This window comes from Chrysemys picta, chromosome 1 (genome assembly GCF_011386835.1).
Source record: "Chrysemys picta bellii isolate R12L10 chromosome 1, ASM1138683v2, whole genome shotgun sequence".
Lineage (NCBI taxonomy): Eukaryota > Metazoa > Chordata > Testudines > Emydidae > Chrysemys > Chrysemys picta.
In genome coordinates this window covers 64,884,396-64,912,153 of record NC_088791.1, presented here as the reverse complement: position 1 = coordinate 64,912,153, position 27,758 = coordinate 64,884,396, and the positions used below count along the sequence as shown (strand labels likewise).

At 42.7% G+C, this 27,758-nt stretch overlaps 1 protein-coding gene across 5 annotated transcripts in view; it reads right to left on the bottom strand.

Moving 5' to 3' along the window:
* CAND1 (cullin associated and neddylation dissociated 1) overlaps positions 1–24,477 on the bottom strand; it is a 49,951-nt gene extending 25,474 nt beyond the window's left edge. Inside the window, exons 1-2 of one of the 5 annotated variants that reach the window (XM_065558632.1) lie at positions 24,457–24,477; positions 15,189–15,332 (exon numbers count right to left, since the gene is read on the bottom strand). In XM_065558632.1, the coding sequence (XP_065414704.1) occupies positions 15,189–15,328 (140 nt within the window). In that variant the 5' untranslated portion in view covers positions 15,329–15,332; positions 24,457–24,477. Of the gene's footprint in view, positions 1–15,188; positions 15,333–19,014; positions 19,648–24,456 lie in introns of those variants that run through there. The other 4 variants (XM_005280014.5, XM_042860162.2, XM_065558614.1 and 1 more) reach the window with 4 other exon arrangements.
* Between the last annotated feature and the right edge of the window lie 3,281 nt (positions 24,478–27,758).

Here is a 27,758-nt window from a genome sequence, read left to right as displayed (position 1 = left end):
AGACCACTACCTACTTAAGTTAACCAATTACGTCTCACTGTTCCTTGTAGTCCTCTGATTGTAAACGCTCTCTGTAGGTATTTTGTTGGCACCTTTGCAGACAAAATACTTCCAGGCCCGCGAGCAGCATTAGCTTTGTCGGCAGGAGAGCGCTCCTTCCGACAAAGCCATGTTCACATTGCCACTTGCGTCGGCAAAACTTCTGTCTTTCACGGGGGGCTTTTTTAAGTATCAGTGAAAGACAGTTTTGTCGACAACGTCACAGTGCAGACATACCCTTAGTCTTGAAATAAGTCTGATTTTAACACCCAGACCCCAAACTTTACCAAGATGTGGGGGGGCGTGGCGGGGGAGTAATGTACTACCCATTTATTAAAAGACTACTTGAAAAATTCTACTGATCTGCAGCAACACTGCATTAGCAAATTACAAAACTTTCTCCCCCATAAGATTTGTCTCCCCCTTCCTGTTTTGGATTTGTGCATTTTCTTCACCTTCTTATTTCTGCTAGTGCCCCATCATCAATGTATAATGTCTCTCCCAAGTAGTTACTCTATCTTGTGGATAAAGGACCACCATTCTTTGAAGGAGGAAAACTTTCCAGATCCTGATTACCAACTCTTTAACCTCCCATACTACTGTCAGACATACTGCATAACAATCAACCTACCTCCCCGCAGGGAATGAGTGTCATTCCCCAGAGTGTTCCAAACCCAAATTGGTCCCAAATTACCACATACAATAACCAGTCTGTAAGTCACACAGCTCCCCCCTCATTTTGTCAGCTTCCTGCCCCCCTCATTGTTTTTGGTACACCTCTTATCACTGCCCATTTTCAATTCTCTCCTTAAGATCAAGGCTACAACGCTGCTCTGAACAGAGCCCTATGTCAGCCATACCTGCAGACACATAAGTATACACTTAACTCAAAACTTATTTCACGCCAATGCTGCTCTCCTCAAGCAGTCTGTTTTGGTTGCTCATAAATATAGAACTTCCCTAATAGTTGTGCTTTGCAGCGGTCGCTTCTGCAGAAATGCTATGGGTTGGTTCAAGAGCATATGGGTGTGACTCACCCAGGACTTGCAACAATAGCAAGTTGCACTCCCAGTTATATGTATCTACACCAGAGCAACTAAAGCCAGAACTAGAGGAGGTAAAAGACAGTCAAGAGGTCCTACACAATGCTATCTTTAAGGACAGTAAAGTCAGAGGGCTTACAACAGTTCAATAGGTGTAAACAGTTTGGTTAAGGTTTTGAATGTGTATACAGGAGGGGAGGAGAACAGTGTCTGACATATTTGCCAGATCGCGATTTTTACCCAAGGATTTTCCAAAGACTTCCGAGACCGCTTTGTTGCCATTGTCGTGCCTCGGGAAGATCACAACTCCCAAGAACTGTAACTTGTTGATATAAAAATATGTACAAGCACTGTAAGAGAGGAACACAATAACAAAGCTACACAATCTAAAGACACTATCTGAGACCATGTTACAAATGTTGGGATGGAAGCAAGATTTCTTTTTCACACTGAACTCAGAATAGCAGCTCTATATATCTGCTTCTCACACACGCTTGTTTAACTTGAGCTATTCAGGAAACTAATATATTCTGAGCTGTGTAAGGACACTGAACATTAATTTTGAGTAGCTTTATTTTATTTCAGTAACAGTCAAACTGAAAACCACCATGAAGCTTGAGTGAACTACACAATGATCAAAACAATTAAGATTAACAATAAGGAAAACACAAAGACAAAGCTTAAATTTTCAAACCCTGAACTGTTGCTTCCTAAAGCATTTCACACTCCTGATACTGCAAAGAAGTCTGATCCCCACACCGTGAGTCAGAACCTTATTAAAATATGTGTGGCACTCAGCAGTTTAACAAGCAAATTATATCTATGGAAAAATAAAAGAGAGATTATAGTGTATTTAACTGAAAGATAAACCACCTTGTAACTAGAGACATGTAGATTGTCAACTTAAGCACTCTGTTGTATCCTTTTTTCCTACCCTTTATGTTTTGAAGACAGCATATTTAAAGCCCTGTGCAGATACAAAATTTGTATTTGCATTCAATCTGCAAACGTGGTCCACAGATATCTGTGTATATATAGTGCATATCCACAGATTTGCAGGGCTCCAAGCATATTCAAGGCAGAGACTATTTCCTCTATGCTTGAAAAGCTCCTACAACTTTTTGGGGTCTACTGTAATAAATAGTAATAAACATCATGCAAATGACAAATCTAGAAGGACAACATCAGCGATTATACTATCACACTTTTGGAAAGTAAGTTCAGATACAAATTCGTTTTATCTGATTTAAAGTGTGATCCTTGCTTCATTTACATATCACAGCATTTGACAATGGGAGCCCTAGAACAATCAAGATCAAATAAAAAAAATGAACTTGAATACCACAAGTTGCATAGGTGTAGAAAATGTTAACCCCATAAATTTTCGTTAACAAATAATACTGGAATTACAACATCGCTATACAGAATTTAATCTGAATTCTTAATTTGTTGAATGTTGCCACACAATTCCAGTAAGATCTAGTGAACAAACAAAACACTTCTGTACTTGAGCTATAACTCTTTGAGATTACTAGGAGATACTATTTGGATCGGCAGAGTGCAATTCCTTTCAGACCCTGATCTAGCCACCTATGGAGATTTTTCCACCCCGCTTCCATGTGGAACCCCTGCAGGGTGGAAAAATCTCCAAAGGTGATGTTGCAGGTGATGTTGGAATACACAGTTAGGCCACGATTGCTGCGTGGCAGTTGTCTTTCCTTTCTTTTCTGGCGCTTTTCTGCGACCAGGACAAGGCAATTTTCCTCAAGAGTGGACATTCCCTCTCTGGCAAGTTTTTTCCAGTTAACCCTATCCTGGGCTGCTGTCTCCTAGTGTGTAATGTTGATCCCACATCTCTTGATGTTTATCTTGAGGGTGTCTTTAAAGCGTTTCTTTTGGCCTCCCCATTTCCTTTCTCCTTTGGTGAGTTGGGCATATAGCAGTTATTTTGGTAAGCGTCCATCAGGCATGCGCACACAGTGCCCGCTCCACCTCAGCTGGTGCTGGATAATCAGGGCCTCAAAACTGAAGATGTTGGCCTCTGTGAGGACATTGACATTTGTGCGACGATCCTCCCACTTTATGTTGAGGATCTTCCGAAGAAAGTGCTGGTGCTGGCATTCCCAGTTTTTCAGATGTTTTCTATAAGTCACCCAAGTCTTGCAGCCATAGAGGAGAGCTGGGATTACCACCACTTCAGAAACTAAGTCTAGTATGTGTTCAGATGTTGTGATTGTTGAACACTCAAAGGCAAGGCTGGCACAGTGAATTCCGTGCTGAATCTTGACATCTATGTCTGCCCTCTGTGAGAGATGGCTGCCAAGATAAGCAAAGTATTCTACATTTTCCAGTTCTTTATCAAATGTAGATCTTCCTTGCTAGGTCTGATGACTGACTGGGGACTGACTGGTAGAGAACTTCTGTTTTCCCAATGTTCAGAGTTAGAGCTAGGCTTTTACAAGCTTCAGGGAAGCAATTAAGGGCTGTTTGTAGATCCTCCTTTGAGTGTGCAACTACAGCACAATCATCTGCATACTGGAGTTCGGTTATTGTTGCCGATATTACTTTATTCTGGCACGGACATGAGAAAGGTTGAAGACGTTGCCGTCAATCTGATATTGGATGCCAATGCCCTTTGGTAGACGGTCTTGGGTTAATGTTTTCATAGCTTCTAAGAAAATGGAGAAAAAGGTGGATGCCAGTACACAACCTTGTTTTATGCCAGTTCGATTGACAAAGGCCGCAGAGGTAGAGCCATTGCACAGGATGGAGGCAGTCATCTGGCCTGGAGGAGTCTTACAATGGTGATAAATTTGCTTAGGCAGCCAAACTTTGACATGATTTTCCACAGAGCCTTGCAGCTGACAGAGTCGAAGGCTTTGGTCAGATCGATAAAGGCCATATACAGCTCTTGGTGTTGTTCTTGATTTTCGCAGCCAGGCAGATCCAGGAAAAATATCACATTGGTGGTGCCTTGTGATGTTCTGAAGCCACACTAGGACTCTGGAAGTACTTCCTCTGCAAGAGGGAGCAGACAATTCAGTAAGATTCTAGCAAGAATCTTCCCAGTGATGGAGAGGAGGGCAATGCCTCCATAGTTGCCACAGTCAGCCCTGTCTCCCTTTTTGAAAATGGTGACAATGTTAGCATTACTTAAGTCAGCAGGGATTTCTCTGGTGCGCCAGATTTTGAGAAGCAACAAGTGAATCTTGTTAGTCAATGTTTCTCCCCCAACTTTCAATACTTCAGCTGGTATGCCATCAAGGCCGGGTGCTTTATTGTTCATTTGTTTAATTGCTTTGCAGACCTCTTTAGGTGTTGGTGGGTTGGCAAGAGTTTCCCAGATTGGGTGCTGATGGATGGAGTCAATGGTGTCACCAGTCACAGTGAATTCTCAATGTAGAAACTTTTGGTAGTGTTCCTTCCAGCGTTCTTTGATTGATTCGTTATCTTTAAGAAGGTACTACCATCTTCAGTTCTCAGAGATGTGAGGCCACATGAGCTTGGTCATTACAGGGTCTGTCTCACAAAAAAAAGCTCTGCATATCATGACTGTCAGCGAATATTTAGATTTCTTTTGCTTTGTCCTCCCACCATTTGTTTTTAATTTCTTGGATCCTCCTTTGAACTTCAGCTATGAGCTGATGGAAAGAGCTCTGCTTTTGACTGGATAGTGGTTGCATCCCAGACTGATATGGTGAACAGTTCTCCACAAAGCACTCTAGACAATACAGAATGCAACGAAGGCATCACAGAAAGTTCCCTTGACCTCACATGTACCATTGTGCCCAAACAGAAAGGGTTCTTGGCTGCCCAGAAGAATTATGACACAGCAGATTCAGAGATTACACAAGAACCCCCTGTAGATAGCCAGACTGAAACTGCTGTGGAGGAGAGCTCTACGAGCAGCCAGCCTGATGATAATGCAGAGTGGAGTTCTACCAGTATTATGTGCTGTATTACAATACAATGGTATAGGAGGATTTAAACTACTTTTTCCCCCCAAGTAATAGCTGTCTGCCACCATGTTGAGTGGAGGTAGAAGTGTCTCTCCACCTGCTTGGCTGAGGGGCTGACAAACGTTTGAAGGGGGGGAGGAGGGAGATGACGAGAGGAAATGTTCAAGGAACTACTGACTGCATCCCGACAGAGCCATGAAGGCAGAAGGGTGGAGAAATGGTTTCCTGGAGCAATCACAAAGACTAGAAAGGAACCTCATTGTCCTGGAAAGGGACATGATGCAGACAATGCAGAGGTGAAGAGCTGTAATGAGCTACAAAGGTCAAGCACTGCACCCCAACTTTGCACTGTACTGATAAGCCTGGTGATCATACTATATTGGGACATCCATTTTAATTAACCTAATTACAGACCATTCCACGGATCTTAAGTTTATATGACATTCCTGTAATTTGTTACCTATGGTATTTGTTTAAAAAAAAAAAAAAAAAAAAGTTAATACAACTCAATTGAAAAATTTCATTGAGGAACATTCCGCTCCCCATCCCCCAATAAAATTAATTCCTTATAAAACCAACACACAAACATTTCGGTCATTTACTTGGTTGCAGTACATTAATTATCCGCAGCTAACCCCTGGTCCCAAATAAGAACACAATGCATTCCTGACTGCTTGGGACATTTTTCTAAGACACACTCTCCAGCTGCCCATAAGGTCCAAGAAGTCTGTCCACCTCCTGCTTCCACCCACCACTGTTCAGGCTCTCTCGATTCCTCTCACAGATATAAGAAATACAGCAAGCACATATCACATGAGTCACATAAATGATGATAAACCTCCAAATTTGTCACGAGGCACCACTACCTTTCCTTGTCTTCCAAACATACACCCTCCACTGGCATCCTGGAACTACTCAGGATATAGTTAATCCACTCCTTTCCTTTGGTCAAGTGTCCAGTGAAAGGTTTCAAAAGCAAGGGAAGCAGAGGGTAAGCTGGGTCTCCCAGAATCAAAGGAGAATAAGTCTTTTAATGTCCAAAGTGGTCTGGGAAGCAAAAATTCCCTTGATTATTTCCAGTGAACAGGCGTGAGTTTCTAAAGATCCGGTCATTGTGGATCTTTCCAGATCACGCACATTAATACTGGTGAACCTTCCACAGTGAGCAACCAGGCCTGGCAGCACCATGGAGAAATAGCCCTTCTTAAGGTGTTCAGCTTAATCTTGGGGAGAGGGAAGTGTGTGGAAAGAATAGGCATGTGAGGCCCATCAATAGCCACTACAGAGTTCAGGAACTCTTTCTGTGAAAAACCACCAATCACCTGTGTATTGCCAAGCTTTATGACTTGGCAATGCTCTTAATAGCCCTGGAAACCATCATGACAACACCCCTAGCAGCTGATCTACCAACACCAGACTGGTTAGCTACTGACGAGTAGCAATTGAGGGTGGTGAGCTTCCAGATGCTGAAGGAAACTCTTATGTTGATGTTCTGCTGCAGCTCCAGAGTGAGTTCCACACAAAAGCAGTCTTCCACATCTTGAAATTCTGCAGCAACTGCTGGATGTCCTAGTTCTTCATCACTAGTCTGTCTGACCAGTCAGTGCTAGTTGGCCAAGCCCAGAAGAGGTGTTCCACTGAGTAAAGCTGCTCCAAATAAATGCCCTGCTTAATTTCATCTTCCTGCTTCTCCTCCACCTGTAGCCATAACACATCATTCAAAGCCCTTCAAAGTTACCAAGCCAAATATATCCAGCTGCATGACTGCCAATTCTGGTGCATCATCCTGTTTCTATTAATGACTCATAATCACAGTGATCAGTATTTCATCTTCCATGCTGCCTGATAACAGTTTGAAAATGGCATTGGCAAAATAGTTAGATGATGGAATGCCAGGAGAGGAATAATAATTGTGTTAGTTTGACCCCAAAGACCCCTTATTTCCTGCAGGTTCTGGTGGGCATTCCACCATGTACTGCAAGAAAAATCCCAGTGCACAGACCTGATCAGCAGAATACTGCACCACAACGGTGCAGCATTCTAAGCGATAATCAGAACAAATGCAGAGGTTTGTGGACACAATGATAAACAAGGAAAGTACCTTAAGTCGGTATAACAAAAGTGTGGATGCACTTCAAATCAATATAGTTAATTTGCTGCACTTACAGCAAACAAACTAATCCAATATAACATCCTCATGTAGACAAGCATTTAATTATAAATAATCAAGCCTAGAAGTTACAAAAGCATGAATCATCCTAGCCAGATCTGTGACCAATAGAAGGGAAGACAAGCCATAGGTAAGGTTGCGAAAGTCACGGATTCCGTGAGTTCCATGACCTCTGCAACACTGGGGCCCCGCACCTCCTCAGCTGCCATGGGTAGTGGGAGACCCGCCATTGGGCAGGGGTGGGAGGGTTCCCAGCTCTCTGCCGCTGTATGCAGTGGGGCAGGGTGCTAGACCGTCCTCCCTCCGCATTTTGTCAGGGATATTTTTTGTAAAAGTCAGGGACAGGTCAAGGCTTTTGTGAACTTTTGGTCCTTGCCCATGACCCATCCATGACTTTTAATAAAAATATCCATGACAAAATTGTAGCCTTAATCATAAGCAAAAGTGGGTGTTTTTTGTTGCTATGACAATATGACATTTGATTATATTTAGATGACACTTAAACAAGATTTTAAAATTGATATTTTTATTAATATGAAAGTTGCCGTTTCAACCTGCCTCCTCAAAAAAGTTTGGAATCTGAGACCACACAAGATATGTGAAATTTCGTTTGTTATAGTGGTCTCAGTCCCAGCAAATGGAGACCATGAATGGCACCTAAACTGATTTTTCTTAAGAGTCCTCTTTGTCACAGACAGTCCAGTGCTGTTTTGTGGATAAACTGGGCTCCCCAACAAGTTAAGAGCCCATCATAATTATTATTTACTCATGAAAAATTTCAGATCAACCTTACTGGATAGTTTAGGCCTGCCACCATCACTTCAAAGAATTTACAGTCTGAAGGAGGATGCTGGACAAAGAGTCAGGCCAGTAGATAGCTACTGGTCACCACAATCCAAGCTTTACGTATACATAACTGGACATACTGGTAATGAAAACATGCCAATGCATTAGACCCAGACTCAATATCCTGGGGCTTAGAATGCAAAATTGGCAGGCTCAAGGTAATGACTTAGTTCACTGAGGATCTGAAGGAATACTGTCAACTTAATGAGCTTACCCATAATGTGGATTAATTGCAGAGCTGGGAAAAGAACTCTTGGCTTCAATTTATTACCCAGCTGTGAGATTCCAAGAAGACAGCACCCTTCTCACTGTCAGGTATCCTCTCATCTGCGCCAACCAATTGTTTAGGCACTGATGGACAGAGCCATAGCCAGACTCGCCGCCACCTTCATGAGAAGTACAGGATGCCAAGTCAGACTGAAAAGAAGAGGCCTAAGCTACACTGCCAACAAAATAACAAACAAGAATTTATCATAGCATGTTGCAAGTCGGCAGCACATAAAACACTTCTTGGCTGACAACATGAATGTTGTAAATGAAGGATCGCCATACAAAAAGACACCAAAGATGTTCTATGTGCTGTTGTGCTCCGAAAAGCGACTGTGCAAAACACACCATAATCAGATTTTTTGGTGGGGTGCATTGTCAGAGTTCTACCTGTTGATTTCATTAATAATGATAAGGGTTTACTGCATTTACACTCATGTCTGCTCTGCAGAGCCAACACAACTCAGGTAGGCTATATTTTATTCCAGCTGTGTATCAACGGAATTGTTAATTAATGTTCTAACAATTAAACCTGTACAACTTAACATAATAGGGTTGCACAGGTATAAAGGAAGGCACAAACTGTCCTGCAGAACTTTTAACTGGTATTGTTGTGTGCAACAAGTAAAGATCCCAGTCTGACATTCAGATCCCAGGCTGAATCTGCAGTGCTGGCATTTTCCTGCCAACTGAGCGCATCTCATACGAAAGTAATTTAGAAACAAACATGAAAAACACCAGAAACAACAGGGATTACAAAGCACAAAAAACATGCACTTGAGCCTGCTTTGTGAGAGAAGACATCAGACACTATTCTGAGCTTTAAAGGATGCTCCTGTATTTCCTTAATGGCCTTCTTCTGAGCAGATCCTTCAGGATAGGGAGGGAGGGAAAGTACTAGCCTTGCTGGGGGTATTATGACAAAAACAGCAAAACTGAGACAATATAAGTAGAGCCCTGCACGGATACAAATTTATATCTGCTAATGCAGATATATATCGGTATCCACGGAACCGCAGGGCTCTCCCGGGAACCACAGAGGCGAAACGAGTAGAACATGGGGCCGCCGCTCCCCAGAGCCAGCACCCCCCGCCGGCAGCTCCTCCAGCACGGCTATACCTATCCCAGCCCTGTCCTCCAGCGTGGCTGTACAGATCCCAGACAGGAGATGCAGTCACGCAGAAAGCTGCATGGAAGGGATGGGGTCAAGACGTGGGGCAGTACAGCCGCACAGGAGGAGCCGCCGGCATGAGGTGCTGGCTCCTGGAAGTGGCGGCCCCACGTTCTACTCCTTTCACCGCTGCAGTTCCCAGGAGAGCCGTGCGGTTCCGCAGATACCGATTTATATCCACGGATATAAATTTGTATCCGCACAGGGCTTTAAATATCAGTCTTACATGTGACTACATATCAGAGTCTTACAGCCACTCTTGTCCCTTTACATGGAGGAGCCTCATTCTGAAAATAACTGGGTTTGGGTGGAGGAGAGACAAAGAGTTCTTTTCTCCCTGGCCTGTAGGTTCAATCCTGAAAAACAGATCATCCATCAACACTTTGTCCAAAGAGTTACCATGCTTAAAGGACAATCTCTGGGAGGTGACCATCAAGTTATTCTTAAAAATATTTCATAAGATACCCTTAGGGATACCCAAGTTTATGTCTACACTGCAATTAAAACACCCATGGCTGGCCTATGCCAGCTGACTTGGGTTTGCAGGCTAAGGGGCTATTTAATTGCAGTAGATGTTTGGGCTCAGGCAGCAGCTGGCGCTCTGGGATCCTCCCACCTTGCAGGATCCTAGAGTCTGGGCTCCAGCCTGACCCTGACTGTCAACACCACAATTAAACAGCTCCTTAGCTCAAGCCCCGCAAGCCCGAGCCAGCTGGCTTGGGCCAGCCACAGGTTTAAACTACAGTGTAGACATACCCTAAGACAACATTTTTGCCTTGTAGGGGAGCTCTATTAAAACAGGTGCATATGAAAAGTCGCTCAAACAACTGTAGGGCCTATGGGGCTATAACTAAAAGAGAGGCTGCAGAAAGGAATTTGAATTACACCATAGAGGATACAGAAAAGACAGGTAAGTGCAGAAATGGGGCAACCTGAAAGAAGGAATATTCCCCAGAAGCCAGTTTTTGTAACCACATTTTATCCGGAATTGGGTTGTACAGACAACTGTCTTGGAAGGAACCCCCGAAACGCTTGTAAACTCTCTTTAGAGTTTGACATTTATTCAACCAGCCCCAAAATATTAGCATCCACCTGAGCAGTACAAGAACCGTAATAACATGTACTTTGAGGTGGAAAAAAAACTGCTTGAAGCATTTAAAGGAGTTTTGTTTCTTAATCAAAAGAGTTCATGTCCTATTCAAAGTGTTCTGAATAGAATAGTGAACAGGGGGAAAACTTGGAGCCCTGCACATAAGAGTCGCTTTTATGTTTAGCCAGAAATAGCCCTCTAAGCTCCAAAGGTGTGTTTTAGATTCTAAGTGTAATAGAAGAGATAGTATATCTTCAGAAGTCTCAAGAGATTCTCCTCTCTTCAGGGTTATCAGTGACACTATCATTTATATCTACTGCGTCCCCATAAGGATATGGATCTATCTGGAAAGGAAAGTTCCTTTTCTCCATCCTGAGAGACACAATAAAAGTCAGTCTCAAGAGACAAAGCCTGGCTTAAGCACTTTGCCATGTACACAGGATCAAAGCTACAGAGGAAGAGGGATTTGGAGGAATACCACCATTAAAATGGACACACCTTTAAAAAGGGCCACCCGATATCAACCCAGCAAGTTGTTCCTGCAGGATCTACAGAGACCAGCAGGGCATATGAATCAGTGGAGTTAGCCAAAACAGGACATACTTTAAGCACAAAGCACCAGCAAAGCTATAATAAGGACAGCTGCACAAGAAGCACCAACACAAATGGTTCTTATCCTTTAGGCACTACTGTAATGCAAATGATGACAGAAAATATGGTCACACATCCTTGCACGAGCAGTACAACAAGCCAGTGACAGATTAGCCACTGGGTCAATGGGGCCCATCCCCATGGGCCCCAGCCAATTGGGGGACCCTGGAAAAATCGGAACCCCCATGCCCCAACCCGCTCCGCCCACACAACGCCCCAGCCGGGAAGCGGGGTCGGGGCACAGGGGCTTGCCCTGCTCTGGTCTGCGCTGTAGTCAGGGAGCAGGGTCGGGGTGCGGGGGCTTGCCCAGGCTGGGTGGAGAGGGTAAGTCCCCGTGCCCCAACCCACTCCCCGACAGGAGCACCGGGGGGCGAGGGGACGACTGCAGGTGTAAGGGGTGGGGAGAGGCCCCCCACAAAACCCTAATCCGCCCCTGCACCAAGCAGCTTTGAAAAAAATGGCAACAATCACATCTGAAAGAGGCCCTTTCGGAAAAGCATGCCACTCCCTCCTAGAGCCACTGCACCTATTACAGAGCCAACACAGTGACTGCTAAGCATAAAATGTCCTTTGGCTGTTGGCCAATGGATTACTCTTCCATAATGTACTGCCATGAAATCCAGGAACCTATTTATCCCAACAGTAAGATACCACAACCTGAAGGACCAATTCTGCTGGGGAGATTCCAGCAAACAAGCTGGACCTCTTTAGAGATCTGAGGGGCAGAAGAAGAATAAAAGAAGAAACTTCACTATAACGTACCTAAAACTATCTAACCTAGGAAGAAAGGAAAGGACCGAGCAGACAAGTAACCAACACAAAAAGTTAAAAAAATTAAGTTGAGCCTACCCTCCAAAAGAAGAGGGCCTCAATCTGGTGAGAGACAAAAAACCACTGAGCAGGACATGCCAGAGAGCCCCCTTTAAAGGAAAGTGGTATCATAAGAGTTTATAACTTCTTTCCTGCTTCCATCTGCAAGCAGAATTAATAATGTTTTGCAATTGCTTGATAAACATTAAAGAAAAGGTTCTCTTCCCCTTTATGATAAATTGAATATTGTTCTATACAACTGATTGTTCTACAAAATGTTACACTCCATTTCACAGATTTAAGTAAAATACAGGTACAAGCATTATGCCAATTGAACAGGCTGAAGCTCTTAAAAAGGGAAGGTTGGTAACTATGCCCAAACTGTGCAACGACTGCCAATATTCCAAGAGATATTATGCAAGTAGTGTCTCACTTACACCAGCAGTAATGTGGACTATTTGGTCAGTACAATGATTTACTTAAATTCCCCAACCTGCTAAAACTATTTGCATCAACACCGAGGTCCAAAGACTTTTGTAAAATTGCTTTATCTGAAACACAAAATGCTGCTAACACTCTGCGGAAGTCAAAGTTGGCTACATCATTCTTGTTTCCATTTCACCTCTGAAGATGTCTGAAGAGTAAATTCAATAAGACTTTCCAACATAAACCAGTTACCATAATATTACAATTTTATTTGCATATGTGAAACAATGGATATAAGGTAAGACACTAGCAGAAATTTTCTTCCATTCACTGTCTGCAACTGCTGCTACAGTAAAAATGCAAGAAATAAGCCATACCTTAATGATTTAATATTTCATTGTTCTGTTCAATCCTTTAAGAAAGAATGAGAATGTAAAAGGTCAGCCTGCTAAACATTAGATTTGCAGGTTTACTGAAGCAGGTTCCTCCACAATCCTTGTGTTTAATATGTTCAGGATTTGAAAGAGTAGGAAAAGGGGAGATTTCATTTGAGCCTTTTAGTTACTGTATATTACCTTTGGTTTACATGTACTTGCATCTCTATTGTTCCCTTTCAATTTATGCTCAGGTCTTCCCCTGCTCAAGGTTTATGCTTGCATCCTTCTATTTAACCATCACCACTTGTTTTTAAGCATAACAGGCTTTTCATGCATTTAAGCACACATATTCACCCAGACCCAAAGCAGTTTAGAAACAGACATTTTTGGCATGAACATTAATTTTGAACCACCTTTGTGTCTAAGCACTTTTCTTCCCTTTTCTAACAAAACAAGCAACAAACAACTGGCTAGAAAAACGGGATCAAGATCAATTTTACATGGTTGCTACCAATGCTGGTGTACCAGAGTTCATGGAAAACATAAGAAGATACCTGGAAAAAGCTACTTCCATCATGCCGTACACAATTTAACCCATTATAGCTTCAATCCTGCTCCTTTCCTAAAAGATTGCCTTCTACTGCACCAACAATGCTCATTAAAACAAATTAAAGCTGCAATTTTCAAATGTGTGAAACTAAAATCAGATTCCTAATCCCTAATTCTAGGCACCGAGGTTTGGAAATTACAACCAAAGCGTTGAAAATGGACACAATATGAAGCTGGTTTTTCATTTTTGTTTCCACAATAGCTTATTTCCAGGCCTCAACCAAACTCCCATAAACTATTTGTGCTTCAAATTCTGAAGCTATTTTCTTTGTGCAGTTGTCAAATCTGGTCACAAATACAGAGTGCAAACTCTACTGGAAGAGGGTACACCTTCAGTTAACACAGGTAAATTAAATATTTCAGAAGTTTAAAATTCAGCCAAAAAAATGGAAACCTCTTTGTTCCCTTGAAGAAAGCAGCAATACTATGTAACATGCTAACCTAGCATTGCTGTTTCTGTGGGCCACAGTGTAATGAATATTGACAAAGGTATTAGTATAATAATCAAATCATATGTCTGAGACAAAGTTCATGTTCTCTCCACTGTTGCCTACAGTACATTTTTCATTATTTTGGCCAGCCTAATTTTAAAAATCACAACTGATGAAACTTCCATCACTGCCAGAATATTTAAGAGAAAGTACACGTATGCATTATATTTTATGCCTTGTTCAAACTAAGGCTGACAAAGCCTAAAGAAGATCAATCTCAAACAAACTAGCCAAACACCCTGGTCACAGGCAAACTGGCTGTTTAAGGGAGTCCTGGGTTCAGTCTCACCTGTAATAAGTTTACCACGCAGTACAGGAGTCACATGATACAAGCATGTGACTAGGAAACAAGCCAGTTGGAAGATATAAAGACACCCTGGGTTCAGTAAAGAAAGAAGAAAGACTTAAAGGAGCAGGAAGAATGTGTGAGCTACTTCACAGACTCACTCCTTAGAAGGTCTGAGGAGGATAAACCTGAAGGAAACAGAAGCCAACTAAAAAGGGCTGGGTGGAAAATGTAAGTTGTTTTGAAATCTATGTTAATAAACCAGACTTCAAAAAGGGGAGGGAGAATTAATGAGAAAACACCCACAATGTGAAGTCTCCTTAATTGGGGAAAAAAGGGAGACTGAGGCAATGGAGGCACCTAAGGCCAGACCAGGTGAGCTCCTGCTACTGCTCCCCTACTCTTCCATGCATTTATCCAAGCCTTAGCCTGAAATATTTTAAGTTTTGAATCTATTAACTGTGTGTTTTGATAGCCAAACCTAGTCATTTGTTAGTGGTCAGGTTTCTATTCAGAACTTTTCATAATACCATACTTCACCTCCCCAAATTCCAACTGCAATTTGAACCTTCCCACTGATCAAACAACATCCCTGTGGCAACTGCAGCATTTTTTAACATGGAAAGGTAATAGGAGGTCTAAGCTTCTTTGAGTGATATTTAGCAACTGAAAATTAGGAGATCCATCACCACTGAATCAGCTAGCTCTCCACAGACCACCAGCAAGTGCTATGCAAACTATTTGCGATCTCTGGATCATAATTTGGATCACTGACAAACCAAAATGCTCTGTAAGACTGGGATTAAGGCAAATCACTTATGAGGGTCTCTTGAAAAGATGTTAAATTTAAGAAGAATATTGCTATGCAAATTAATTTGCGCAATTAAATTAGAAAAGTCAGTTATATTGTTCAAAGATTAAACAATTGTTTATACTGCAGAAAGAACACATACCATTTGACAGCCAAGTTTTGCACCTCGCCATTCTTATCTTCTAGTAACTTCAGAATCATCTTCACGACCTTCCTTTCACTGTCATCATCCAACTTGATGGAATCCTTCTGTAGTTCAGTCATCAAGTCATTTGTAGCCATAAACCTATCCAAAAGAATATCCAAACCATTAAAGCTAAACAGATATGGACTATTCACAATGTGCTACAACCCAAGCTCATCAGTTTCAGTCATGCATGATCAAATTTAGTATTAACATTTAATGCTATCACTATTCTGGGGTAAAAAGCACCAGTTTTGATTACTTTTAGTCTCATAACAAATTGATACAAGAAAAGCTTCTTACAACATTTCTAACAGCAGCAATAATCTTTCATTTATCTTGTAATCTCTCCTCAAGAACAAAAGCAATCACAAACTTAATTTACTTCTACTGTTTATACACTATGTTAAAGTAAAGGTCTGAATAACTATCCAAAATGGAATTAAAAGGAAGAATGGAAACAGAAATCTATCAGGGTTTAAAACAACACTTTCAATTGCTGCAAACAGATTTTGTAAAAGCAAACTTTTATAAACATAAAACCACTAGAAGTGTAGCGACAAATCTTTATTTTAGAAAGTATCCTTGAAAGAGTTTCTTCAAGCTGCATGTGGCAAGTTGCTGGATATGTCCCTGGGATCCTGCAAAACCAGGGAAAGACCTGTCGGGAGCCAACTTTCATGTGAAGAAAGCCAGGGCAGGAACTGAGTGAAGGAAATGGAAAAGTAGGAAGGGAGTAAGGACATGGAGAAGGCAGCTGCTGACCAGGGGTATGTCTATGCTACCGCAGCGCAGCTATGGCACTGTAATGCCACAGGGTAGATGCTTCCTAAATCAACAGAAGGGATTTTTCCATCCATGTAGTTAATCCACCTCTCTAAGGGACAGCAGCGAGGTTGACAGAAGAATTCTTCTGTCGACCTAGCTGCAGCTCAACTAGGGGTTAGTTAGGTCGGTCTAATTGTGCCACTCAGGGCACAAGATTTTTCCACAGCCCTGAGTGACATAGTTGGTTAATCTAATTTTCCAGCATAGACCAGGCTTAAAACAGTCAAGTGAACTGTACACGGGTTCTCACTCCCTTTCTACATCTTTCCCCTAAGCCCTCTTAACACTTATTTGGGGTTGCTTTTCTGATCAGCATCTCCCATTTATCAGCCCTATTTCAGCTCCAAGTTCTATAGACTCCCTCAGCACCTGTCCCCAGTAGCTTCCCAATGCTCAACTCATCTTGCACTTCAACAGTGCATCAGCAGCTTTGACTCCCAGCTGCAAAAATGTTCACCTTCACCACAGCTGTCATCCCACACTTCCTGGGGAACATAATCTGCCTACTACAGCATGGGCTGCACCCAGGAGCTCCAAATTCCAAAAAGAGCATTTTGAGATCAAAACACAACAAATGACAGTATCAGAAAGGAGCTGAAGAAGAGCTCTGTGTAAACTTGAAAGCTTGTCTCTCTCTCTCCAACAGAAGGTGATCCAAAAAGAGATATTACCTCACCTGCCTTATCTCCCTAGTAGTGAAACATGTGACGTTTAGGACCAAATCTTGTTTGGACAGTTAAAGCAAATGGCTACAAAATACTATTAATGTAACAAGTAAGCAATGTACTTAATTCTGCCCTTCCTTAGTAACAGAAAGAGTGCATCTCCACCATCTCTCTTTAAAGTATGGTTTAAGTATTACTAAAAACAATCTAAAGCAGTGGGGGACTTAAGAAACAGATTCTTAATGCAAGAGTCCATTCAATATGCAAATACATATTCCAAATATTTGACTGGATTCACAATACATAAAACTGAATTATGAAAAACTGTTAGTACTTAACAAGTCACTTTGCAAACCTCAATTCTTAATCATATCTTTTATGGTTTGGGAATTCAAAGTGTTTAATCCATGCTAAACAACAGTCCAAAACTATTTTTCAATGTAGACAGAAGTATATAAAAATACTTAGAACAAATAAATTTCTGCTGTTTGTGTTCATAAACTGTCAAAGAAACTTTAAACTCATTTGGCTGGAAAAATGCGCTTTCTGGGCTAATACTGTATGTCATTTTTCACACAGGCCATTTTTTTGTGAAAACTTTAAATCCATTAAAACCAGTAAGTATGGAGGTAACTAAGTATTTCTTTAGAAGCTACCTCACCAATGCAAAATATAAAATATTTAATTGCATGAAAAAAATTAATTTGGAAAAGCTTTAATTTAAACAGTTCTTAACATAAAGAAACAAGATTTAACAGAAAACATTTGAAACACCATTTTCAATGTTAGATTGTACTGTTACAATCATTTAGAAAAGAAAGAATATTAAACATAACATCACTCCTCTGATTTGTAGAGGTATAGCTTTATTCTTAAAATAACATCCTACGCCAGTTTATCTAATCAGGCAAAAGACTCACCTGAACAATCTGAACACTAAGTATCAATAGTTAAATCTAATAAAGTTTGTCTCTAAATGCTATGACTGCTTTGTATCAAGTGCACAAAATTATATATACTGTAAATTGAAAACCAGAGCTCACCTACCATCTTTATTACACAAAGACCTTTGAAATAATTTAATTAAATGATCTTTGAAATAGCTTTATTTGGATGTATTTATTCCCTCACAGTGATTGCAAGCTAAGCATTTGTACCACTGTGGTAGTGCATGAGAGCCAGGAATCAGCCTTACCAGAAAATTCCTATTAACAAAAATAAGTAATTAATCTACTGTCCATGTTGAGTTAAATGCAAATGTACCACGTATACAAGATGTAAATTAGATTTAACTTTGATTTTCTAGGGTATTTAATTTAAAAAAAAAATTCCTTGCTTGTATTATCACAGAGATAGTAGCCATGTTAGTCTGTAGCCACAAAAACGAGGAGTCCGGTAGCACCTTAAAGACTAAGATTTATTTGGGCATAAGTTTTCGTGCGTAAAAAAACCACTTCTTCAGATGTCTGTAGTGGGTTTTTTACGCACGAAAACTTAGGCCCAAATAACTTTTTTAATGGTTTTTAACCTGATGCATTCAGTAGTTGACACATTTAGCCTCCCACTGCTGGTTCAAGAAATGTTTATTTTAAAAAAATTAATGTGTGGAGACAAAACCTCAACTTTTGTTTTCTACAATATATTTATAATGAAACAAATCAAATATTTTATGTCATTCCAGTGTCACTGTGAAAATTGTCATTTCACTGTCAGCTATTCAAAGTTTATATGCACAACTTCTTTAATCTACACTGATGTACAACTATGATTACTAGCAAACGGCTATTTGAGTGCACCTAAACAATTCTAGTTCTGCTGTGACAAATCCTAAAATTTAAGTCACTTTCCCCTCCATCAGATATAATCTTCAATTAGGCTTCCCTTACAAAAACTTTAAGCATGGACTTTCATGGTCGGTTTTGGAGCAAGAAACCCTCTGCCTCCAGAACAGGTGCAACGAGGCCAGTAGGCACCAATGCTTCCCTATCGACTTCAACCCTGCCCTAGTGGGATAGCCTCCCTACGCCCATTCAATCCTTGCTCGCCTTTCTAGGGACTACTGGACTGAAATCACACGCAGGTCACCAACTACTGAGGTCAGCCCTTTGTGGCTCCCCACCCCAGGAGGATCTCGGAGCACGGTGCACTCAGCTCTTGTCTCCCCCCCCCCGTTCACAGACACCAAAAAGGAGCTGAGCAACTTAGACCAAACTTTCATTGGGCGCCAGAAAACTCGGGGCAAGCCGGGGGTGGGGGTGTTGGAATTTCTCTGAGCCCAGACCCCTGCTCACCGCAATGCTGCCAGACAGCGGGGCGGGGGGATGGCGCTCCTACCGCACATCCCTCCTGGCCAGCACCCGCCGCGGCTCTGACAGCCGGTCATCGGCCTCCTGCCGCGGGGGCACAACAGCCAGGCCCGGGTTGAGATAAGAGGAGCAGCAGCCGCCTGGCGGGGAGGCTCCCGGGTCGCAGGCGGAGAGCGGGCTCAGAAGACGGGAGAAACGAGGCGCCTGCGGGGGAGCTCAGGGAGGGGAAGGGCCCTGGCGCTCCGCGGGGCCGGCGCTCACCTGAAGTCCTTGTCGCTGGATGTCATTTTCTCCAGCAGGTTGGAGATGTGGTAGGAGGCGCTCGCCATGTTGATGGTCCCGGTGGGGGGCGTCGTCTGGGCCTCGCCGGCTCCACCTCGCCCGCTGCTGGGGACGGCGCTGGCTGGGTGCGGCGGCGGCTGTGTCCCCGGGGGCGGCGCGGAGCGAGAAGGGAGGGGGATCAGTGAGGGCGCCGCCGGGGGGGCAGGCTCATCGCCACTTGGTGACACGGGGGGGAGGGAGCGGCCTCGCTCAGGCGAGAGGAGGGGAAAGGAACAGAACCCGAGACGGCCACAGCTCGCGCTTGGGGCGAGGTCAAAGTTCAAGGAAGCTCTCGCGAGCCGCGCGAGCGACGCGATTTTGTAGCCGCTGATTGGCTCAGGCAGGCTCGCGCTGTTCTTCGAGCGATGTCAGAGCGGACGTGGCGCAGAGCGTGCGCGGGACGTTGAGGCAGCGGTTACAGAGGGGAAGAGGCGGAGGAAAGAAGCGTAGGCTTCGAAGACTACGAATCCCTGCATGCAATGCGCCGACGCGCGCGAAGTGGGCTAGGACAATGCACGTTGGGGCTTGTAGTTTTTCTAGAACAGGAGGCGCTTTTCATGCTGCGGTGTAGAAGTTGCATTGTGAACTGCTGGCGGAGCATTGCATGCTGGGACTTGTAGTCTCCCACTGGGGTGGGGGCGGGGCGATCATTTTACTGGTTTAGAACATGGGTTTGTATTGGGTGTCCATTTACTGTGAAGGCAAACAGGACACTAGGGAGCTGGGAGAGGAGGCATTAACCAAACCAACAGAGGGTCCTGTGGCATCTTTAAGACTAACAGAAGTATTGGGAGCATAAGCTTTCATGGGTAAGAACCTCACTTCTAGGGTGACCAGATGTCCCGATTTTATAGGGACAGTCCCAATTTTTGGGTCTTTTTCTTATATAGGCTCCCATTACCCTCCATCCTCCGTCCTGATTTTTCACGTTTGCTGTCTGGTCACCCTACTCACTTCAGAAGTGAGGTTCTTACCCACGAAAGCTTATGCTCCCAGTACTTCTGTTAGTCTCAAAGGTGCCACAGGACCCTCTGTTGCTTTTTACAGATTCAGACTAACACGGCTACCCCTCTGGTACTTGACACATGCAAGGCACTGCATTTAGCCGTATGGTATGGAGAACAATAGTTTAGTTATACATTATAGAAAGACCTTCTAAAAATGTTAAAATGTATTACTGGCACACGAAACCTTAAATTAGAGTGAATAAATAAAGACTTGGCATACCACTTCTGAAAGGTTGCCAACCCCCGCCTTATAAAATAGGGACATCTGGTCACCCTAATAATTTTCTAGACCTTCTGGATGGCGAGACTGGAGCTTGAAAAATCTGGCCTAAGTGCATTTTAAAGGGTCAGAATCCAGAAGGCAAATAATAATAAAAAAAATTATTTAAATCTAATTATTTTTAAGCCAATATCGTTATTTTGGGAAGAGTTGACTCGTGATTTTTGACTATCTGTGTTGTAATACTGGTGTCTACACTGGGTTTTCATTGCTAAAATTCTCTCATCACCACTATCCCTGATTTAGCTTCACTGGTGGCACTAATGGTGGTTACTCTAGTATAGACAGAACTCCTGGAGGAGGGTGGCGTTTCAAGCACTCTAACCTTGCTTAGACTCGGTCTACAGCCTGGTAGCAGCTGAACACATCTATCGCAGCACTGCTGTCACACAGCATCACTAATCCTCATGATTTTATTGTGAGTCTCGTAAAATGTTTCTAACCCTTATACTTGAGGAGAAAAGCTTGAAAATGTGAACCCTAAAGGCTCCAAGACCAGTCAAATGAAAGGAACACAACATTTATTTTTTTTAAATCTCATGATTATTTAAGTGACTCTTGTAAATTGTATGAGCCTGATTCATTATTTTTGAACGTTTGGGGTTGTCAATACTGCTGTTAGTTTAAAATGATGGGAAATATTATAAAGACTTCCTAAATTTCATGTAAGTCAAGCTAGTCTTCTAAGGTATACAACACCTGCACTTCCAATGTAAAAACATGAGAACACCCACCAATCTTCACCTTTTCCAACTATTTATAAAAGAAAAAAAAACCCAAAAGAAATACCTTTCAGGCTTTATTGATACAAGGGGAGGGGCGGAGGATGAAAGATTTAAGCCCAAATATTTTTCCTTTTCAGATGTTACATGCTCTCTGACCATGTTGCCAGGATGGACAAAAACAACCCAGCATGCCACACTCTCAGATTCTCCATGAGCCTAGCTGGCACTGCCTGCAGGGCTGCCTCAGAGATTCCTGGATTCGCAGAATCGAGCCAGATCTGGGAACTTCACTACATGACACCCAGCACACCATCAACCTTGGCTTACAGACTATGTATGTTTGAGAATGATATGATGATGTAACTTTTAAAGAGTAGGGTCAGCTAGTCCCTGTTGCCTGAATGATTGTTAGACAGTTAAGAAAGCCAACTGGAACAATACAGACAAGGAGAATGTATTCACTTCTGCTATCATTAACTGCTGAAAACAGTTTTTGACCTATCTATACTATGGTGATGTCTGCAGAAGAGAACTGTATCATTCCTCATTGAACCTATGAGTTATAAGTGGTTTAAGCACAAATGGTTCAGTGTCTCCACACTCACCCTTCTGATTAATATTTTGCCATGTGTCAACACTAAGGGCATGGCTACACTTGCAGATGTAGAGCGCTGAGAGTTAAACCAACCCTCAGAGAGCGCAGTTGGGAAAGCGCTGCAGTGTGTTCACACTGTCAAATTCAAGCGCACTGCTGTGGGCACATTAGCAGCTCTTACAACACCACAAAGAGCAGTGCATTGTGGTAGCTAGCCCAGCATGCAAGTGGCTGCAACGTGCTTTTCAAATGGGGGGGGTGGAGTGTGACAGGGAGTGTGTTGTGTGTATGTGGGGGGAGAGAGAGTGGGGGCTTGGGGGGGGGCTGAGAGCATGTCAGCATGCTGTCTTGTAAGTTCAGACAGCAGCAGACCCCCCTCCCCTCTGAAAGGATTTATGTTGTCATAAATTTTGAAATATATTTACAAAAAAGTGTTGAAGGTGAGTGAAAAGTAAGGTTGGTTTACTGATACATTCATGGAGTTTACATTTGAAAACCCAGACACTTGCACTTGTTACAAGAACTCTGAATCCACCAATCAGGAAAGAAAAAGATGCACTGCATCTCTGTATATCTGTGTAAAGAATTATTCTATAGTTTTGTATAAGGCGTTAATGCTAATCCTTTAGGATGACAAATTTAAAGCTGGTTATCAGTTTTTACAGCTGGTTGTGTAGGAATAAAAGGAAATTATTGCTGTAAGTCAAATACACCTAGCTGCTACAATTTTGATCCAGAGAAAAATGTTACACTGACTTGTTCTGTCATTTAGAAAGGTATTTTGCTTTGTAAGTGTGAATTTTGAATCTTGGTAAGACACCTGGGAAACTGTAGCTTATTACAATAATGTTTCTCTGTTGCTGACACTAAAGAATTATCTAGGTTTAAATCTGGAAAAAAAAAAGTTTGGAAAAATAGAATACAGAGAGAGAAATTATAAATTCTAAACTAAAACAAAAAATCACCAGTAACAGAACCCTACATTGAGTAGGGTACATGTGTGTTGTTGTAGGTGTCTGAGGAGATAACATTCTATATGGAATACTAACTGTAATGCCTATGTGCCAGGAAATAGAGTTAGAGTAGGTATAGCAACAATAACTGAGTTTCCTGACTTTAGCATCTCAGCTAGAACATCACATTGTAGAGGGTTCATTTGGTTTAGTTTGATTTTTGGGTTGTATTTTGTTTCAATTTTCCTTATTTTTGTACGCAGGCTACGTACCATAGTGAATCACAACAATTCAAAGTAGGCCATAGTATAGGACTAAACAACCTGACAACTTCCTTTGACCTGTTAAAGAAAAGTCATTTTAAGTTTTCCTTTCTCCTGCACAACCTCTATCTCAAGCTAACAAATTATTCATCTGAAAGCTAGGATGATATACTTTGGGATTCTATCTCCAAAAGCAGTTTAAAAGTGTTGTTATAGTAAGATTTCTATAAATTTACAGAAGAAAAGCAGCAACTCACACAACTTTAAACAAAAATGTCATATCCGGCTAATCCAGATAAGCCCCTTTCAAAAGCAAAGGAAACTGTTTGAGGGGCCTGATGATTCCATTGACTTCAAAAGAAGCAAGATCAGGATCAAAGTGCTAAAAATAGTAAAATAGTAAATGCATGTGATTAAGTAATTGACTGAAAGGGGCTGTCAAATTGCTTTGCAAAAGAATCCAGCTACAATAAACTATCATAAAATTAAGTTTCAGCAAACAAAATACCATAAAAAGAGAGAATTTAGAAAGCTCTAGACAGGAGGTCTGAAAGTGGTTCCACCCTCTGGTTACTTAAAAAAAATATATATATTTTTTGCAGTCTTCACAGTCCAAAACTTTTCAAATATACATCATCCAAAATATAATTTGAAACCTTTCAAATGTAGTTTTACTCTCAAATGCATGGCTGACATTTAACTCATCTGATATAGAAATAATTGAGCAGTTTACAAATACAAAGATTATCTCCTCCCCCTCCCCCTTACGGCCAGCCCTGCAAACCTCATCCTGGGTTCTAAAAGTCAAGCTAGGTTCTTTTATTCACACATGTCACCAGCTGAACACCAACCACTTGCATCTGCACTCTTTAGAAACTCCAGGTTTAGAGGCCTTACAAAGGCCAAATTATGCTTTCATTTATATCTATGCAATTCAACTGACTTCCCATTATGTTAGAGAAATAAGGGGGTTGAGGTAATATCTTTTATTGGACCAGCTGCTGCTGGTGAAAGAGACAAGCTTACATAGAACCCTGTAAGCTCTAAAGCTGGTCTCTCTCACCAACAGAAGTTGGTCCAATAGAAGATATTAATTCACCTACGTTTTCTCTCTCATATCCTGGGACCGACGTGGCTACAACAACACTGCATATTCCCATTATGTTCACACACTGGTGTTGTCCCATTGCCTTCAGTGAACTTGCAGATCTATAACTGATCTGAAATTTCGGCAGTAAATAACCCTGTTTATGATTCACACAAAGGAAATGAAAACTACTCACACTTTAGCTGGGTTGACTGCTAAGACTTTTATAACAGGGTTAGCCAAAATGCAGCTCTGATGACCCGTGCACAGCAGCTAGGCCAAAGTTTAGCAGCTGAGCGTGAAATGATGTGCTTCCATATGTTCCTGTGAGTTACAGGCACAGAAGAAGTTTGCCTCAGTGCTGTAATAATTGAGTATTTCACCCCTGTGGTGAGGCAACTGCCCCACGCCCGGAGAGGGTGGGCTGCGGCAGGCCTAGGCACCTGCGTAGACGCGCGGCCAATCAGAGAAGGGCTTACAGAGAGCCAATCAGAGGACAGATTGGGGCCAGCCAATCAGGGCCCGGCTCAGCCATATAAAAGACTGCTCAGAGTGAGAGCAGGCAGTCTGTCCCAGGCCTTCAGAGGGGAAGGTCTGTTTCCAGAGCTGGGAGGCCAGCACAGCGCAGGACAGCTTGAGAGAGTGGGAGAAGGCCCTACTCCATAGCCTGCCATGCGGCAGACCTGGGAGGAGGAGGAGGAGGAGGAGGAGGAGGCCTAGCGCAGAGAAGGGCCGTTGGGGAAGCGGTCCAGAGGAGGAAGGAGAAGGAGGACAGCGAGACTGTCACCAGAGCGCCTCTGGACCAGGACTCAGAGTAGTGGGTGGGCCTGAGTCTCTCTTCTCCCCCCCCCCCCCCCCCTTTCCCTTTTGTGTTCTGTGGTGCCATACGCACAGTCCTAGGCCGCAGGGAGCAGCCAGCCGGAACCACACCAGATCCGGGACTGCAAGGATCGGACTTGGAGGTGTGGGGTTGTTGATTAACCCCCCCCTCCCCCCCGGAAGGGGGTGTGAATGGACAAAGGGACACTGTCGGAGGACAGTGTTCCAGAAGAGGACACCGTACATTGAGAGCAATGCAAGTCCGCGCATCTAACAGAGGCGAGACGACAGGCGGGACGCCACCCAAAGGGGGCGCTCTACTGGTTTGAACTAATTCCCTGAGATGACCAGGAGGAGGCGCTGCAGGGGTGAGCTACCGACCCTGTCACAACCCCAAAATTGTGTGTGTTTGTTTGGATATAGATGCAGCAACATAAAATAATGTCTTTGCTGGGCTGTAAGTGACCTTGCCATTTTAATTAAAAAATACAATCTAGAATCATTACAAAACTAAACAAAAGTGCAGCACATTTCTCCCTCTACCCCACATAACCATTAGTGACCCCACACACGATAATCTCCCACCCTCAACATCTGCCCCTCCCCTGTCCTCCCACATACAGTTCAAGGCAGCTTGCTATGTTGGTGAGAAAGCAGCATCCCCGAAAGTTACTTGCCGCTTGAAGTCTCCTTCTTTATTATTCTAGGTTGCACATGTCAAAGGTTTGGCCACGCATGTACCCTAGAAAATGCTATGTAAATAGCCAGTGTGTGAATCAAAGCTGGTCTCAGGACTAATCTGCTTTACCTGCTAGCATTTTTAAAGAATTGCTAGTTTTGGTTCTTAACTAGGTATGCTCCCCACCTCTTTTGTGGGGCTACAAATGATAGCCTGTAAAGATGACAAAATACACCATACGTACACTTTCATGAACCAAGCAGAATGCAAATGGCTAAAAATAAATTGGAATGTACAAGTCAGATAAAACTAGACAGCATCTGGAGAGTGGCTTCGGGGAGCAAAATTGACTCATCAACAGGATCACGTAAGGTAAAGTGACTCAGTGCCGCATTACTTCAAGAGCGGATGATGCTAGTTGCCAGCATACATCACTTGAACAATAAAGGTAGTCCACCACTTGTCAAGATGTGTCTCTGTTCACTGTCACAAGAAGGCTCATGGGTTTTTTCCATTCCCTGTGGATATTTCAAACAAGGGATGTAGTAGCTTACAATTCATCTACAGCCCAGAAGGGGAGAATTTCTCTTAGTAAAACTACATTCAGGATTTTCTCTTTTAAAAAATGTTATTTGAGAAATAAACTCAGATAAGTAGTATTAACTCATCAGGCACTGTGAGCTAAATTCAGCCCTCAGTGACACAAATGTAAGTCTAAGAGTCTCCACTGACGTCAATGGATTTCCATTTGTGTATAAGATCACTGCATGCATCTCTACACACATTTCCCAGGGAGCCTTAATCCTGACATCTAACACCTGCACTATTCTGCACCTTGTGAGCAGAGATGCAGACCTGCCAATCATATTAGAAGGGCAATTTAATTGTGAATTAAATTTCACATTTAATCTTCATTAGGGACAAGAATGAGATTAGAAAACTCATTGTAAGTCTGACCAAATCAAGACTTTCTTGAATTTTTGAACTAATGGAAAAGGTCCATGTCATATATAGGAACTGGGTAGCATCCCTGTAGAAGAGTATGCTAACCTCAGGCTTGCCCCTTGTGGCTGGGCTTGGCATAGCTGCTCATTCATTGTCTCCTGCTTCCTTGCCAACAGCTGCTCTGGCCCTGCAGTGGTCTCCCTTCTCGTGGCTTGACCCACGAGCCAGGTCACTTCAAAGTCTCTCCCCTTCCAGGGTATCAAAGTCCCAAAAATAAACAAACAATCCAGTGCTCTTATAATGAGGTCTTCAGTCCAAATTCCAGGCCCTATTGTCCTCCCACCCTTCTCTCAAGGCACTCTGTCATCCTTGTTCCCTTCTCTAGGCTCAGGCCACCTTCCAATTGGCTGGTAGGGGGACCCAGACCCTCTCACTACACTGGGTACCACCCCAGCAACCCTATAACAAGCAGCCAAGGTCTTCTTAGTCCACCTCCTTGCTGCTGCTTCCCTGGGTTTCTTCTTACTCAGTCTCTCTTAGGATTCTCCAAGCTTATCTTTCATGCAGGGCTAAGACTTGCAAAGCTCTCCCCTGGAATCTCCCAAGCAATCCCAGCATATAAATATAAATTTAAACACCCTTCTGCCCTCCTCGGGTTCTTTCCACTCTGATTAATTAAAATTAACCAAGAAACTAAAGGACATGAAGAGAAGAAATTCTTGAATTGCCTATTCACCAATGCTAGGAGCCTGGGTAACAAACAAGAGAAATTGGAATTGCTCATTTAAGAGCATAAATTCAATCTAGTTAGTATTACTGAAAACTCGTGGGTTGATTCACATAATGTTGGCATTATCTGTTTCTGAGTCACTGATAACTCAGAAGGAACTGATCTTGAATACTTATGGATCACGGTCCTAGCAAAAGCACAAGAGGGGTATTAGTTGGTGTCTGCTACGGACTGCCAAATCACGTTAGGGAACAGGATAGAGCTGGTTATCTATCTATACTGTGTTGGGGAAAAAGCTGTGTGATCATGGTGCAACCACTGATGG